Source organism: Diadema antillarum, unplaced genomic scaffold (genome assembly GCF_040938485.1).
Source record: "Diadema antillarum isolate AM-2024a unplaced genomic scaffold, OU_Dant_1.0 seq00002315_RagTag, whole genome shotgun sequence".
Classification (NCBI taxonomy): Eukaryota; Metazoa; Echinodermata; class Echinoidea; order Diadematoida; family Diadematidae; genus Diadema; species Diadema antillarum.
The window spans coordinates 115,910-133,790 of record NW_027272937.1 but is presented as its reverse complement, the minus strand read 5'-3'; the positions used below and the strand labels follow the sequence as shown (position 1 = coordinate 133,790).

The 17,881-nt window shown below is 39.8% G+C and overlaps 1 protein-coding gene across 1 annotated transcript; it reads right to left on the bottom strand.

Moving 5' to 3' along the window:
* Positions 1-210: 210 nt before the first annotated feature.
* LOC139714558 (gamma-butyrobetaine dioxygenase-like) lies at positions 211-11,216 on the bottom strand (the record flags this gene model as incomplete). Its single annotated transcript, XM_071626252.1, has 4 exons — positions 10,743-11,216; positions 1,940-2,301; positions 960-1,065; positions 211-401 (listed from the first exon to the last, which is right to left on the bottom strand). Coding segments are annotated over exons 1-4 (1,133 nt in total), but the record flags the coding sequence as incomplete, so codon positions are not given.
* Between the last annotated feature and the right edge of the window lie 6,665 nt (positions 11,217-17,881).

The following is a 17,881-nucleotide window of genomic DNA, read 5'->3' as shown; positions in this document are numbered from 1 at the left end:
GCATACGAGCAGTGGATACCATAGCAGGGTAAGATATGACTCGCGCGTGCACCCCGTATATCTCCCATGGACGGGATCGAGGCACGCCACGGACCACTCCACCCGCGCGCGCGCAAGCAGGGAAAAAAAATGCGGATGCGCGTGAGCATTTCTCTTCCAGCTAAAGAGTTCTGTGAGTAGCGTTCATTTTGGGGTTTAATGGAAAACTACCTGATGGAGTTGTGCCGAGCGACGTGATAGTTATTTTCAAATGCGAGCTTATACTCCCAGGGGACTGAAGTCAAAATCTTGAAGGCTTCTGGACTGGTTGACCTGAGGTCTTCGGCGGCTTTGAATCCATCGACCAGTAGACTGTCTCCCCCGGAACCGGAAACTTGTTGAATACAGTGAAAGAGTTGAAACTGTGGAGGCAAGACGAGGCTGAAAGATATATATCACAGATTCGCTACAGTCTACTTGCAAAGCAAGGAAAACAAAAAGTCTCAAAAAAAAGTTTCAAAAAAGAAAAAAAAAAACACCTGAGAAAAATACACAAAATTCGGGGAATCAAAAGATGCTGCTAGCTCTCACAAGATCCGCCATGTCCAGGGTGAAACGATAGCCAGTTCCAAGCATGATCCGGGTACCGCTTCGCCCGTACAGCTTCTCCACTCCATTCCACAAGCACCCATCTTGGCATCAAGAAACACACCTGTCACTGCCTGTCGTGGAACATCTAGAACTACATCGTACTCTACGAAAAATGATCTTAAAAACCACATGTATATTCAAAATCTAAAAGGAAAATTTGCCCAAGGATTGATGGAGAAAGAAAAGGAAGCAAGAAGTTTGCATCTTTCCTTACATTCATGTAACTCCCTAAACCTTTACATAGAATTCTCCAGGTAATGGCTGCGATCTACCACACAGGGATCCACCGAAAATGTTGTGAACGTCCCAAAGTTTGCCAAGATACTCACTCCACGGGGTTGTGTGTAGTACGCCAAGTCGGTGTGGAGCTGTAGGCCCTTCTCGGTGTACAGCGGATGGTTCTTCTTCAGGTGGAGCTTGGCTTGGTTTAGAATTCTGCAACGAGTGGAAAACAGAGGAGATTGGTGTACTATGTGTGGGTGCGTGTCAGTGTGTACTTGCGCGCGCTCTGAAAGATTCGGGATAGAGTACAGGCATAGCACTCACAATATATGCCAAGTATCAGAGATGAAATTTTAATTATGACATCATTCTGCATGCCCGTCTCCCATCATACAAAAATTAATCTTCAATAAATTCTGCTTTTTCCTTCTGTTTTTTTTTTTCTGTTAGTGTGGTTTATCAACTCAATATCTTTGTTGCGGGGTATGCAACTAGCTGGCTTTTTCAGGGAAGAAGTTTTACAGTTGCTTGATAATCGAACATACACATGAGCTTTGTGCACACCAATAGCATAGAATATGTGAGTTGGTAACGTCACAACTGATTTGACAAATTGCCCTTGATCGACGTAAATAAGTACCGATTATTCAGTGTTTTGTTGGTATAGCCATTGAAAAATAAAGATAGCAAAACATCAATACTCGGGTCGGACTCAAACAAATGATCTCCTGATTACTAGACCGTGGGTTGTATCCAATAGCTTCAGCCCAACAGCCAGTGCTAGTTCTAATCCTTTATCTGCGGGTAGGCCTACTCTGTGAAATCGTAGCCGAATCAAATAAAATGAATTCTTGCGGCGTCGAGTAATTTTTTGTTGAAGCTGAATGACAAATTGCCATTTATTTTCATCGACGTAAATAAAAAAATTGTTCACTGTTTTAGTCGCCACGATTAAAAAAGACATCAATCATTTGGGTTTTAGTACTCCATTATACCTATCAAAATCCAATTTTAAATGGTGCAGAGCTGCTCTCTAGTCAACTTGATTCTCTTTGGAAACTTGTATGTTCATAATGGAGACACTCACCCAGAGGAAGACGGCGCCGGGGACTCGTAGCCGAGTCTGTTCTGCAGAACAACTTGCTGTCCTTGCTTCTTGGGGGCGTTCTTCAGGATCCCGATGCCGAAGTCGTGCAGGAGCCGGAGCCACCGGTAGAGGGCGTCGTCGCTCTCCATCACCTCCTGGAAGTCGAAGGTCCTGAAGTCGCTGACGTCCATGACGTCGGATCCCCAGAGGACGCGCTGGGCGCCTTCGATGGGGTCGGGAGAGGACGCGTCGAAGCGATGTCCGCGAAGCCAGTTGGCAGGGAAGTCTCCCAGGTGGGTGTCGCTCCAGATCACGGACAGAACTTGACCGCCCTCCATGACCGACGCAGACTTCACTTCCGTCTACAGACAGCAGCGAAAAATATCAATACAGAAACCATATACATTAGTTTACTGGAACGTTTATAATCATGCCTTGAGATTACATGATCAGTACCCGGTATATACAAATTGAATAAGATGATGATGGCAGCACCACACGCTTCTGTCGATTTGTACACGAAGATTGTTTTTATAGTGTTTTTGCTAAAATGATCTATCAGTAACTATAACTGACTACTTCAGTCCTACTTCTTCATTTTGATGCTCGTTGATTACAGCATAACAATACATAGAGATATGAAAAGCAATGAAATATTTTAGTTAGAAATTAATGCAGCTAAAGGACAAGTCCATCTTCATAAACATTGTGAATTGAGTGAATGCAGTAATATTAGTAGAACACATCAGTGAAAGTTGGGGAGAAATCGGGCAATCCGTTCATAAGTTATGAATTTTGGAAGTTTCTGTACAGTCACCGCTGGACGAGAAGGTTATTACTGTGTAAATGACACATGCGTAGAACGACATAAGGAAAATACAAAGATTTCCCAAAATTTTATTTTTTGAAAAAAGTGCACATTCAATTATTTTCCTCGACTTGTCTCTGACGTATATTAGGGGTTTCCCTGCCTTCTGAAAGAGGCAAGTCAATTGTTCTTTTATTATGTGAGAAAAGTGAAAATATATTGAATTTTCTTTGAATTTTCTTTATATCTTTTTACACATGTGACATCATCACAAACTTTGGTAGTTTTCTCATCCTGCAGTGACTGGGTAGAAACTTCAAAAATTGTTAACTTTTGAACGGATTGATTGATTTCCCCCAAACTTTCACTGATGTGTTCTGCTAATATTGCTGCATTTACTCAATCCACATGCCTATGAAGGTCGACTTACCCTTTAAGCCTTGTGCAGCTTGTGAGGACTGAGTCTAAGACGTCATCGTCCTTTATTATTTTGGCGCAACCAATATCATACGCTCGCTCCCTTATATTATAGTTGTAGTTTTGATTTTATGTCACAAATTATCTTCACACGTTAAAGCTAATGTATAGGATTGATACAACTATTGATTATTTTGATAAGACGGCAATAACATTGATTAATATGCCTATTATGAAACACCATCATGATCATTGATTTATAGGTCTTTAGTGTGAATTAAATGGAACATCGATATTGGTTTTGTCGATAAAATTTACAATTTGGGGTTTTTCCCCTACCGAAATTGTGATCAATGAGTTGAAGTAGCTTGTATAGATCAGATGGAAATTAGACAGGTATTATAGACCTGTCGGAAATAGACGAAATGGAAATAGACCCATTACACATTAGGCTCACTATGGACTATAAATAGACGATGTGGCAATTGAACCAATAGGCTATTCGGCGAAAGGATAATTAATCATCCACAGTAGACACTAAAGACGAAGTGATAGTTCGACCAAATGGTAATTATACTACCTGATTATAAAAACGGGCTTTAGAATCCCTGCAATCATGATGGCCAATCATCATGCATTGATTTTTACTGATTCACAGTGAGCCCAAGCGTCCGGAAATCTCCGAATGCATGGCCATGCGTCCGGTAAAATCCGAACGTATAGCTCAAGCATTGTATAGTGTCGTAGGTATACCGGACGCATGACGGGGAAAAAAAGTTGAATTTCATTTATTTACAGGCCCATTTCATAAAACGAATGATGCACATGCCTGTTTCGTGCATCAGTGAGAATTAGATGCTGTCATTTAACTTTGGAAAGTGTCTAAAACAAACTTGCCGCCCTCGTGGATTTCGTGCATCCAATTCTCACTGATCCACTCTGTCCCTGGTCCTGTGCATCATTTCATTTTGTATACTCTGTATAAACTGTTATTTTTGCGAGGGTTTAATTTTCATGAATTTTGCGAACCACAGTTGGACCGCGAATTCAACAACGCGCGAAAATGTCGCCATGCGTTCGGCAATAGTGGGCTTCAAAGACCTCTGTGTCAAACAACATCTCGAGAAAATGTCTGTGACGTCCCATTCGCAAAAATATCTGTATATACAGCGCATATTATGTTATTGACAGTACTACTTATATTGGTGTATATAAACGATTCGAGAATTTGACCAACTGGTGTTGGACCTAGGAAGAACTGCTACTAGGCGAGTACTCCTGTAAACCGAAGCCCCACAGTCGGTTTCCGCTCTTCAGCTTTTCGCTCCCTGTTTGACACCACGAGGGCCTAGCCTATTGATTGCATGGCTTCACATAAGTATACAAAGCATGAATGTCCTTGGAATGGATCTATCTGTCTTTACTTGACGTCACGTTTTTTTGTCACTCTCTCTCCCTCACACACTCTCCATCATTCAGGTTGTATCTCTTTGCCAGATAAATATAAACCACTTATATGAAATATTAAAGAGCATACAATTATACGAGGAATTGAAAGTTTATTTGATGAAAACCGAGATATTAAAAACACAATAAAACAAAGCGTTTCTATTAAAAGGTTGGTCCCACCTTTCATTACGAACACTTTGTTTTTGGGATATATCTCAGCCATTTCAAAACCGATTTTCATCAAGTAAACCTTTAATTCCTCTTAGCTTTAAAATTAATCAAGTTTGGAGAAAACTGCTATGTTTGGGGAAAATAGGTACCTACTGTTTACCAATGAGAACAATGATTTAAAAAATGTTCGAGATATCACATCATTTTGATGCATATGTGTAGGACAGTTGTATCACAAAACATCCTACCAAGTAAAATTCCCCCATTAAAGCCTAAAATATAACTATTTTTCTGAATAAATCATAACCGAGTGTAGACGGTTTAGTCTAGAAACAGTTTTATTATAACTATTGTTCACATTTAGCATATTCAACAATACTTGACATTAATTACTGTATACTGATTCAAATTTTTACATTGGTTGTTTCTATTCCAGACTCACATTCTAGAACTACATGTATTTCGAAGCACTAACTCTGGGGCTTTGTTTCATCTGCAAATGGTAAATGATGCCTTTAAAGCTAACGTAATGGGCAACGTGCGTGCCGATTTTCGCCACGATCCAGGGATTGACTGGCGAGAATATGGGGGGGGGGGGGGGGGGGTTTCACAGTTTCAAAATAGCCTGGGCTATAAAGGGATATGCTGGGAACAAAGGGGCAGCATAGTGAGAGAAGACACATCTTCCCCACCGGAAGTGAGCGAAACTTTAGTACGGCTGGTCGGTGTGGTGATGATGGCTCCGACAAACAAAATAATGTTTCAAGACTTTGAGCAAACTGTCCTTGAGCCTTAAAATACTCCAGGGAACCCAGTTGTAAGGTCTCTCCTTACTGCCTCTCAGCAGACAAAATAAACCTGTTCTGTCCTGTTGTGACTCTTTAAATATTAATGTTTGAATATGTCCGAGGTTCCCAAATGTTTACGGGGTTGAAATAATCTTCCTGCACTCACCGCATCTATACATCGATGTATTAATGGAAACATTTACTTCCTCCCGTATTGGCAATTCTAACATACTCTGACAAAATGATGTTAATGCGCCCCTTTCATTCTTTTTTTTTTCGAAAATGACGGATTTTAATGTAACAACGGATGTTATGTGGTTCCTCCTTCATTATTTTAATTAAAAAAAATAATGTTGCAATATCCAGCCTCATTTCCTTTCTGTATATGTCTTTTATTGTTTCCGTATCCCTTCATGAGACGGGTTGTAGTAAAAACACAAGAAACCTAGCTCATTTTAGTCATAACATGTCAAGGCAATGTTTTTCAGTCCAATAACTTCCTATCTTTTGCGAATGCAAAATCATTGTCCTTGTCAACCCCTACACTGGTTCCCAGACCTTTTCCCCATCTGTAGTCTATTCCACAAAATGCGATGTTGCCTTTGCATAATTATGCTTTTCCTACATATTTGGATTCTATAGAGTATTGCGATGTTATGTCTGACATTCTTTTTTCACTTTGAAGTCATGCTCGGCGCCGTTCTAGCTCCAAGACAAAATTTGGAGACGAAGAAATTGTTTCACATTTATGTGGGTTACAAGCTGTATTTCGGCACAAAATTCAAATGAAATACTAGAATTTACTGGTAACACTTTACGAAAAAAAGCTAATAATGTTGTCTTGTACTTCTATAGTTTTCATATTAAATGCGCATTTGCGCTTGTAAGTTTTCTATCTTTCAATATAATAGTACTCCGTTAAAGCGTGTTTTTCTACTTTTTGCTCCTAAAATTGTATTCAGTTCAGTGCATTTTGATTAGGTGCTCGAATTCAAAGCACACGCATTCATTGTTGCCAATGTATGAATTGAAAGAGTCTTTTCTGCTGTATTACAGAGTGATAATTCAGATTCTTTCGCCATTAGAGGGCGTTGATATTTTCTGAAGTAAAAAAAGTACAGGCACACCGTCTGGAAGCCAATCTATGTAATACATATTACAGCTCTACTGGCTAGAACGAGTTGTGATGTTATTGTTACTCTTCTCCAGTCTGGTCCATTCCATTCCGTTTTCTTTCTTTTGTTTTATTATTTCTTCTTCTTATTATTTTTTCCTTTTTTTATTCGGATAATTGTACCTTTTTCTCTTACCACCCACTGACTTTGTAAAAAAATGGCTAATTTTCATCTAGCACATCCTCCAGAGGTCCTCCTAGACAGGGGGACTCTAAGCGGGGTAACCGTAGACAGAAAGATCCGTCTGTCCGGAGGAGTCTTTTATTTTCATCGACGCTATCACTCTCCTCCGTATAGGAGGGGATCCGTGAAGCCAGACGCAGTCTCCGCGGAACATATCCCCAACGACCATGGCAGATACAAACCGATCTTTTGGTCAGCTTTTACCTGTACTGATTTTTGATGCAACGTCACACTTCATTCCTCTTGTCCTCTGTTTGAGTGACCCCCCTCCTTCTAAACCCCCAAGCTCCTATCATAATATATTCTTCTTCTTCCCCACCCTTTCAGCACCAAGATACTCGCTAGAGTCAAACTACAACATTCTCTGACCTGTAGCTATATACTATACTAAGGGGCCAGGATGTTATTCATTTAAGATTATGCTGGTCCGGTCACTCATAGCATCATAGTTGCATAGGTACAAAACTCACTTTCTGTCAGACTTACTGATGATGCGCACCCGAGGCAGGGACATTATTATTACACAGCATGAACTTGAGACTAACCAGCCAATAATCATATAAATACTCAACCCCAAGTGATGCACGCCATTAAAACCGAAACAACAACAACATAATACAATGTATGTTGTGATTACCACATTGTGTTCAGCTCCTCAGCTCACGAATCTATATTTCACCTCGGGTGTCATGCAACACTTTCTCTTATAAATTACGCCTACACCAGACCGGGGAAATGATCTGTTGGCAAAGATTTGTGTTTAGTCACGTATTACTGGAAAGACTTCATTAAAAGTCCCCTCCCTCATTTTGCCTTGCACTACCAGTGTACTCATTATTGTTTAGTTTATAGCTACGTGTGAGATGTACGCACTCACACACATTTGGCATGTGGTGGGGATGGGGGAATAATAGGGAAGTCTTGCCATACATCTTTCGGGCGCTAATTATGCTACTGCCATTTTGTATTCTGCATCGGAATTCTAGCATACTTCATACCACAAAATACAAGCTGGAGCAGGGGGAGGTGCCACCCGGCAGGGCGGCCGGTAGCTGGTTGACCGAAAGAAAGATATCGGTCTGTATCTGGTCGTCGGGGATATGTTCCGCGGAGATTACATGTCTGGCTTCAATCAACTCCTGTTCGGTGGAGAGCCATAAAAGTGAAATATATATATATATATATATATATATATATATATATATATATATATATATATATAATGTATATATATATATCATACTCCTCCGGACAGACGGACATTTCTGTCTACCAGGGGTGCCACCGCTCAGAACTATGAGCGTGCACGTGCAGGAATGCACAGCTGCATTGGAATTCATGATTTTTCTTTCTCCCTTTTCTACGCCAGAGAACTTACTTACCAGTGCTTACCATGCTTACTCGAGCCCCATAGTTTCTCGCAGCTCGGGATAGATTTATTATGAAAATATCTTTAGTGATTTTATAGACAAGAGGGGAAAAAACCCAAATTCTATGTTCAAATGCAAGTATGTCCTAGCTTTTCTCTCTTTTTTTTCGTTAAAAGATTTATTTATTTATTGAAAGGTTTATTTATTCATATCACATCTCGTAGCCCGAGGGCTAAATTGCGTATAATATCACATAAAATATATACATACAAATTCAAACATTCAGACGGTTACAGAGTAAAGCATTTGCACGTGTGATAGAATTGAGTGGGAAAATATCATAAGTATGCAAATCAATAAGTTGAGCATTATCCGATATAATATATCATGCAAGATAAGAACATATTCCACATTTGTCAAAACAAGCAGAACTATATCAAAATACTGTGACGGCTGGTTTGCCTCTACTCCAATAAAACTACAAAACATCATACACAAAACATCAGGTTTGCATGACTGATGATAACCAAAGATAAAATATTTAAAAATTTAAAAATGTGATTGCACAACCCCAATATAATTATATCAACTGATTTTTTTGTGTGTATATTTCATAACCAAATTTTATTCTAATGACTAGATTATCAAATGAAACATATACCCTAGCACTCTCATCCGACCCCTAAAAATACCCGTGACCCACATTCTTCTTTAAACATAATCCAAATAACAACATCAAACTCACAGAATAGTTCCTCTAACTGTCCAAAAATATACATAAAAATATACATAAAAATGTCATATTTCTCCATTTAGAATTGCAGATTTATTTAAAAAATAGCTTTATGGGGGTGATTCTCAAAGCAATATACGGAAGAGATGTAGAGTATAGAGATACGAGAGGGATAGAGGGAGAAGGAGAGATAAAGGCAATAAGTATGTGTATACAATACATCATGCACAATACGCACAAATACACAGCCTTTTGCATGTAGTCACATACCATGTGCGAACCTTTGTATAAGGGGGCAGGGTTACAAAATAACATATTGATATTCTGCGTAGCTTTCTCAGTAAGATACATATCATAAACCACACATATTTGTTAATAGATATTGGGAAAATAGAAAGATACCCGGTGATGAACAGCAACATAGTCAGAAAAGTTGCTCCATCAAAAATGATAACATTATCAGTGAAAGTTTTCGCCTGCCGGGGGAGATGGGAAGGACAAAACAAATTGGATAAAAAAAAGGAGGGTCTAGCAAATTCTGGATGTGTATGTAATACATCATACAGGTATACACATACATACATACATACACAGACTTATGCATGTGCATACATTACTACGGACGTTTGTATGGGGGTGCAGAATGAGAAAATAACAAATCTATATCCTATTTAACTTTCACAAGAATGAATACATACATATCGTGGACCGCACATATAAGAATTGTAAAGACAAGGAGATACAGCAACGTGATAGGGAATGTGGCCCCATCAAAATAAAAACAGAGTCAATGAAAGCTTTCACCTGGTAGAGCAGATTGGAAGAACATGGTAGAATGGGTAAAAGAGGGGTCTAGTAAAGATAGAGAGGGAGAAGGAGAGACAAAGAAGGACTACGTGAATGTGTGTATGCACACATAGGTATACAAACAAACACAGCCATATGCATGTACAACTTTACTCAGGAATCCAATAGTGACGTAATCAGAAAAGTAATCCATTAAGAAAATAACATAATAAAACTCATTTGTATTATGCCATAGGGTAATGACATAGAGGTTATGACCTTGATAACCTTTTCTGAACAGGAAAGGAGGAGGTTAAAAGGAGAGAAAGAAGTAAAAGGCTGAAGGAGAGAGAGAGGGGAAAAAAAAGACTGTAAGGAATGAGTATGAGTATGAGGGGCGTGTCATCATTCATCACACAGAGACTTGTCAGTAATCTTAACCCGGGATAACAATTCAAAATGATTTACATTGATGTAGAATTCAACAGCCTTGTGAGGTAAGGAATTGCACTATTCTCGAAACGCTTAGTGCGACATTTTTTTTTCCATGTAGCGCTTTGTGTGTCTGAGTTTTCGAGAGGACGCATTCAGCACAAACCATTTTTGGAAATATACAGAGTTTGCCGAAAAAAGATTTCCGAAATACGCGCTCTTCAAAAATGAAATTTCCATCTACGGAAAAAAAAAATCAAAATGATTAGAAATTTCGTTCGAACACTATTTGCAGTGAATAAAATTTATTAAACTATTCTGTTGAGGGATTGGCTACAGAATCTAATTCACATCCACTGAGTTATAAGCAACATTTTACTCTCCACTCACTTACGGTCTGCTAGGGTGTGGGAGGGGATAACAGTTTCATTATCAACACTTTTCAAATTTCCTTATATAATGACTGCGGATATTACAGACGTATTACTCACTTCCAAGTTGAGATCCGTGACATAGGTACTACGAGTGTGTGTCAGGTGATGGCAGCATCTCTCGCAGTGACAGTTATCTCGGAGCCAGACGGCTGGGTAGTCTTGCACCTCCCCGTCAACCCATCTCACGGACACCATTTGACCATCTTCCGAGGTCGATGCCCACTCGATGGGAGTGTAGTCATTCCAAGACGCCGTGAGTGGCGCGTCGTGATTGAAGGCATCCAGACAGAGGGATGTGTGTGCCAGCTCCGCGCTCAGGCTGGGGCTGGAAAAAGCGCGGGAAGCTGCAGCGTTCTCAAACGACGACGAGTACGAGGCGTGTCTCGAAGGCATGTGGCACGCCGATGTCGCTCTCAGCAATGACCGCCATGTCGGCGGCAAGGTGACGACATTGGTGCCAGGTCGCACTCTCTGTCGAGACAGACACTCACGCAGGTGGCAAATCAGTGAAATCTTACGAGGCATCGACATCTTGGCACGCACGTCTGTTCTACGAGGGGCTTATTGTCTGTTCTCGCTCCGTTCCTATATGTGTGTTTGGGCGCGGTACGGTTAGTGACGGGGGTGCGGTGTAAGAACGTACAAAACTTGTGTGGAGTCTCCCGACAAGATTGCGTAACGGTGAATTCTAATTTGCATGACACTCAGACAGACCCGGGGGCGCTACGGCAACCACTCATTTCACAGAGTGCCTCTGCTTGTCTGCGTTCAACTTCGAACGTAGTGGTGATCCATTTCAGCACACGAGAGTTGTCCTGCCAACTGTTCTCCCCCCTCTCAACATGCACGATAGGTTTGCGTGATTGAAGCGTGACTCTCCAGAATATACATGTACTCATAATATTAAAAAAAAAGCACTGTAAAGCATGGCTCACTGAGCATTTTATCGGGAAACGTTTGATGGATCATGCAGGGAGGGTTTTTTATGTGGGGGAGGGGGGGGGGTCTTTCTAAGGTCTAACCGCTGAGACGAGAAGTTTCCATTGGGATTACTTTTTGCGTTTGAAAGTCGTGTGTGTGTGTGGGGGGGGGGGGGGGGTGAGCTGCAACCAGCGCATTTCTTCCATGATAGGACTCCCTAGTGTATAGACGGTCATGGTTCTCACCGAGGTGATAAAAAAAGAAAGAAAGAAAGAGAAATGGGTTCTCTTAGTACAGTCTGATTGAAGAATGGTGGGACGAAAATACCCGCAAAAATATCATCACTTCACCAAATTGGCACGCGCTTGATCGATTGAACATCCATCATCTTTTGCAGTGAGTTTGGATACTATCCTTTCCCCCTAGTGTTCAACTTCACAGTGTTTTGTTTGTAGAGAAAGGTTTAGCTCTGTCTGTTTATAATAATTGTTTATATATATGCTTTTGTCAGTATTTTAGTGTTGTTTACAGTAGCTGTAGTTGACCAGAAGCCATCAGTATACTCAAGGGCACCGGAAGCCGGGGGGGGGGGGGGGGAGGGAGCACTTGTTCCCCCCCCCCAAAAAAAAAAATAAAATAAAAAAAAATAATTTTTTTTTTTTGGGGGGGACAAAACGAGTTCCCCCCCCCCCATGTACCTCCTGAAAGGTATTATTTATCAATTGTTTAAAGACCAAAATGAAAAATAAAGGCACTTTTCTTGTCTAAAAATTGAATAATTTCAGACTAAAACCGAATGGAATGGCAAAGACCCAAAGTGAATTAAAGTGACGCACCAATGCATACTGGCGCTGACCAAGCTTGTATGCACGCAACCAGCGGCTCATCCGTACTATGAAATCTTGTAATCGCCAATCCCGAGATGGTGAACAAGTAACATGAACATTTCTAACAGTTTCGGCTCCTTAATATTAAATGGATTATCGTTAGAAGCAGCTGACATGTATTGTTTTACCGAATGCTGCATATAGTCTGTACTCTTCCACAATAACGTGACATTGACAGTGAGAGAATGTGATAAAATGCCAAAAGGAAAGAGAGTAAACTCATGCCAAAATAATTCATCAGACAGTGCTCATCAGTCACGAAGGGATATTTTAACCTTAGCACTACTTGCAAGTGATATCTATTGCTCGATGAATAATACATATTGGCTAATAAGCGCACATTAGTGACATATTACAATGTCATGTGCGTTCTTTCATGAGAAACGAACATTTACGATATGCTTTCGAGCAAAGAATAATGATCGATCTCTTTAGTAAATGAGCTCATATCATGTAGGCCTACTATACCTTGTAGCTGAAGACACGGGTCAAGGAATAAAAGCATTAGGGAAAAAATATGGAAACAGCGGGTAATTTCATGAATGTGAATAACTTACGCAGTGCCCGTTGTATGCTGATTAGAACCAACACTGTCGGGCGGAAGCTCCGTGGTCTAGTTGAGATGGCGCTTGTCCGGAGATCAGGAGGTCGTAGGTTCGAATCCTGCTCGAGTATGTACGCCCATTATTTTTTTTTTTAATAATGGCTACTACTAAAACACTCATCAATTCAGTGCTTATTTACTTCGAAGTATGGGGCAATTTGTCAATCAGTTGCAATAAAAACACCTCGACAGAAGTTTATTTCATGAATTTGAATAATTACGCAGTACCCGTTGCTTGCTAAAAGGATTAGAACCAACACTTACTGTCGGGCGGAAGCTCGGTGGTCTAGTAGAGATGACACCTGTTTGAAGATCAGGAGGTCGTAGGTTCGAATCCTGCTCGAGTATGTACGCCCATGATTTTTTAACATCGCTACTACTAAAACACTGATCAATTCAGTGCTTATTTACGTCGATGTAGGGCAATTTGTCAATCAGTTGCAATGAAAACACCTCGACGGCAGAATTTCACGAATTTGAACATACAATTTATTATCATGATTACAAACTTTGATTCCACATGATAACGCGTTATATCATACATTATGCAGTGAAAAGCAAGCTATGAACAGTGATACAATTTTGTGAATTTCAAGACAAATACCAAAAAAGAAAGAAAAATGTTGGAAATGTAGGGGACTGCTATAGAAGCAAAGCTTGGAGAACACAGGATTACAGTGATCGTTACCTCCCCCACGCCGCCCCCCCCCCCCCCCCCCTTCCCCCGGCTCGATCCACTTCCATACACTGGAGGGGGTGGGAGGGAATTTCACAAACATTTCTTCATACAAAATTACATGTATTGTTGAATTGCACTCTTGAGCTTCATCTTTCGTCAGGGTCCCATAGCAAATAGCAGACAAATAATTCTGGTCAGACCTACCGAACAGATCGCTGCGTGGCAACAGCCGCTAGCCGGGGTAACAGCCTGCTAATTACATTTCCTTCATTACCTCTGGAGGTAACGAGCCAACTGACTGTAATCATGTGTTTTCGAAGCAGCTCGCCTGTCGTAGCTGTTATTTTGACGTTATTCAAGATGACATGACTCCAGCAGGCACAAGATGTGAGAAATTGAATGATCTGACGGCAATGCAACTTGACACCACGATGTTTGCTATGTGTAGACCTCAAGGAACTTCATGATGGAATCAATGCTAGAAGTTACGTCGTAATCCGATAAAGAGAAAGAAAAAATAAATGCATTGTTAACTATTGGGAGCAGTGATTTAAAGATGAAATCCACCCCAAAAATAAATAAACTTCAAAAGGAAGAGGAAATTATTCTCTGCAGAACTATACAAAATGACAAAAATCGGATGAGAAATAAGGAAGATGTGACATTTTGAAATCTCTTCCTTTTTTTTTTTGGGGGGGGGGACATTTCTTGACCAGTCCTTATGAATATTCAAATGAGCGAGTTGATGATGTCATACCCTCATAATTTCTCTTAAAAAGGTTTTTGAGTTATCACATTAATTTGTGATGCATAATATGTGTAGGTCAGTTGTATCATAAGACATCATCGGCTGATCATACCATACAAAAATTCCGCAATGAAGCCAAAAATACAACGAGATACCACTATATTTCTCAATAAACCATAACTGTTGACTGTTTGTTCTATAGAAACAATTTTATTATAACTATTTTCACATTTTGGTATACACTGATTAACATTTTAAGAACTTATATTTGGAAGTACTTAAAGGGTGTGTACAGTTCTGGTTGAGGTGCAGGATTGTTGGCTTTTAACATTTGGCGAGATATTCAGAAACCACTCTATCTGAGATGTCAAAGAGCATGCAATCTATAAAGGAGTATCAAAAGTTTATTTGATGAAAATGGGTTTTGAAAGGGCTGAGATATCCAAATACAAGGTGAAACAAAGAGATCCTAATAAAAAGCGTGGCCTGCCGCCTTTTACTATCATCACTTTTTTTTGGATATCTCAGCCATTCGAAAACCAATTTTTATCAAATAAACGTTGAATATTTCTTAAAATTACCTGCTCCTTCATATTTCATAAGAGGTTTCTCATTATCTCACTTAGGAATGTTCATAACATGAAATCCCACCTCAACCAGTACGGTACAGTCCCTTTAAGCTGGATTTTTGTTTCACCTGCAATTGCCCCCCCCCCCCCAAAAAAAAACCCTTTAAACTTCAGCAAACGAAGTCATAATTCTCATGCGTGCCAACTCGAGAATGTGATGTCATCATAAGTCTCCCATTGACTTGCTTACTTAAATCTTACACTGATGTACAATTCGAATACCCATTTTATACTGCCCTCCCCCCCCCCCCCCCCAGTTTTGATTCCAGCGAGAGCGAAAATTTTTTCTCAACCATCAATATTGACGTTAGCTCGGGCCTAAAACGGACCTGAACTACCTCTGAGAGAAAGCTAACTTTAGCTGCATATTTTCATGTTTCTATACCCATGCTACTGTTCAGTGTAAACAAGCAAAACTTTAAAACACTTGTACACTATTCAGCTATTGCTCATCAATGTCAGTGCTATCTGCTATGTAGTTTACGAACTATTAAGGGTCAAAAGTGGAAAATGTTTTTGTAACGCCTAGTATAAGGCGATGGCTAAGAGTGATTCACTTTAAAGCAGAGCTTGTAAACTTGTGATCACTAAGTAATGCAAGTAACACATTCATTCAAAGTTTATCTGTTTTAAATAGAAGCACTGCAATGTAATGTTAATTGTTATGATTTAAGCATATTTATCAGCAGTACATAGAAGAATTAATGTCATAAGGCGTTTTCACATCAGCCCGATGTTTCGAAATAGCGCGCTATTTTCTGACTTGGGAAATAGGAAAATATCTCGAGCTTGGATTTTTATCGGGCTGATGTGAAAACGCCTATAAGCTGCAATCCAGGAAACTGTCCATGAATGCTTTGAGAGTTGTTGTTGAAAGAAAGATATCATTCAGAGGGGTGAAGGTTCAGGAGCGAGTTTTTTCACTAGGCGTTTTCACATCAGCCTGATAAAAATCCAAGCTCGAACATGTTTGTTGATTTACAGGTATCAGTTAACAAATTTAAGCTGTAGAGGGAGACACAGTGAAGAAACTCGCCCCAGAGTTGTTGTTGTTGTTGTTATTGTTTTTGTTGTGTTTGTTGTTGTTGTTGTCGTCGTCGTCGTCGTTGTGTGGTGGGGGTGTCCAGTTTATTTCTCAGCGGAGGATGGTATTCACCATACTCTTTCAAACTGTGTGTGTGAGTGTGTATGTAAATACATTTATACTGACAATGCGTGTGTTAGAACTGAAATAGATACTTTGCAAAAATGTTCCTTCCTTCATTCAAGTCCGATGCCATGCACTATACTTGGTCAAAGTATCAACTCTTCACGTACACCTGGAAAAAAACAACAACAACATAAGAACTAAGAAACATAAGATATGAGAGTTTAAAGGGATGGTATATTACACTTTGGGTTGAGACCTGGAGTCAGGTTTTTTAACTTTTTCTTTTAATGAGACAAAGAGAAACCTCCTATATGAAATATGAAATATGAAAGAGCACGTAATTCCAAGAGGAATTCAACGTTTATTTGAGGAATATTGGTTTTGAAATGGCCGGGATGATCGAAAAAGAAGCAATCTGAATTAAAGGTGGGACCCACTTTTTATTAGGATTGCTTTGTGTTACTATGTTTTGGGACATCTCAGGCATTTCAAAACCAGTTTTCATCAAATAGATTGGAATATCCCTTAGAATAAATGTATACTCTTTAACATTTCATAAGTGGTTTCTTATTACTGGCTGAGGTGAATATTTAGCTTTTAACGCTTTGCGAGATACTCAGGATACTCAGAAACCACTCTATGAGATGTCAAAGAGCATGCAATTCTAAGGGGTATCAAAAGTTTATTTGATGAAAATCGGTTTTGAAATGGCTGAGATATCCAAAAACAAGGTGAAACAATGAGATCCTAATAAAAGGCGTGGCCTGCCGCCTTTTATTATTATCTATGCTCTTTCATATTTCATAAGAGGTTTCTCATTATCTCACTTAGGGATGTTATAAACCTGAATCCCCACCTCAACCAGTACTGTGTACAGTCCCTTTTAGGGCAACCCTCATCTCCACCATTAGGCCTGTACTTTTAAGGAACATCGATTGTCCAATTTCCCTAAAAGTTTTACAGATGTGTTCTACCATGTAATATCATCCCTCTCACTCGATCTACATTATAGTTTATATGGTGGCTTTGGTTTCCTTGAAATGGGGACCGTACAGTACTGGTTGAGGTGGGGATTCAGTTTTATATAATTCCTAAGTGAGATAAGGAGAACCTCTTATGAAATATGAAAGAGCATGTAATTTTGAGAAGGATTTAACGTTTATTTGATGAAAATTGGTTTTCAAATGGCTGAGATATCCCCCGACGGTGATAATAATAAAAGTCGACAGACCACGCTTTTTATTAGGATCTCTTTGTTTCACCTTGTTTTTGGATATCTCAGCCATTTCAAACCGATTTTTATCCAATAATTTTTGATACCCCTTAGAATTGCATGCTCTTTGACATCTCATAGAGTGGTTTCTGAATATCTTGCAAAATGTTAACAGCTAAATCCTCACCTCAACCAGAACTGTATACACACCCTTTAACTCTCAGTCCAGTCGGCAGCATGGTTATGTTATACAATGTCAACAGCGAAGTAAAGATTGTGAAATATTCACATAGACGATTTTTTTTAGGGGTGTGTGTGTGTGTGGGTGTGTGGGTGTGTGTGTGTGTGTGGGTGTGTGTGTGTGT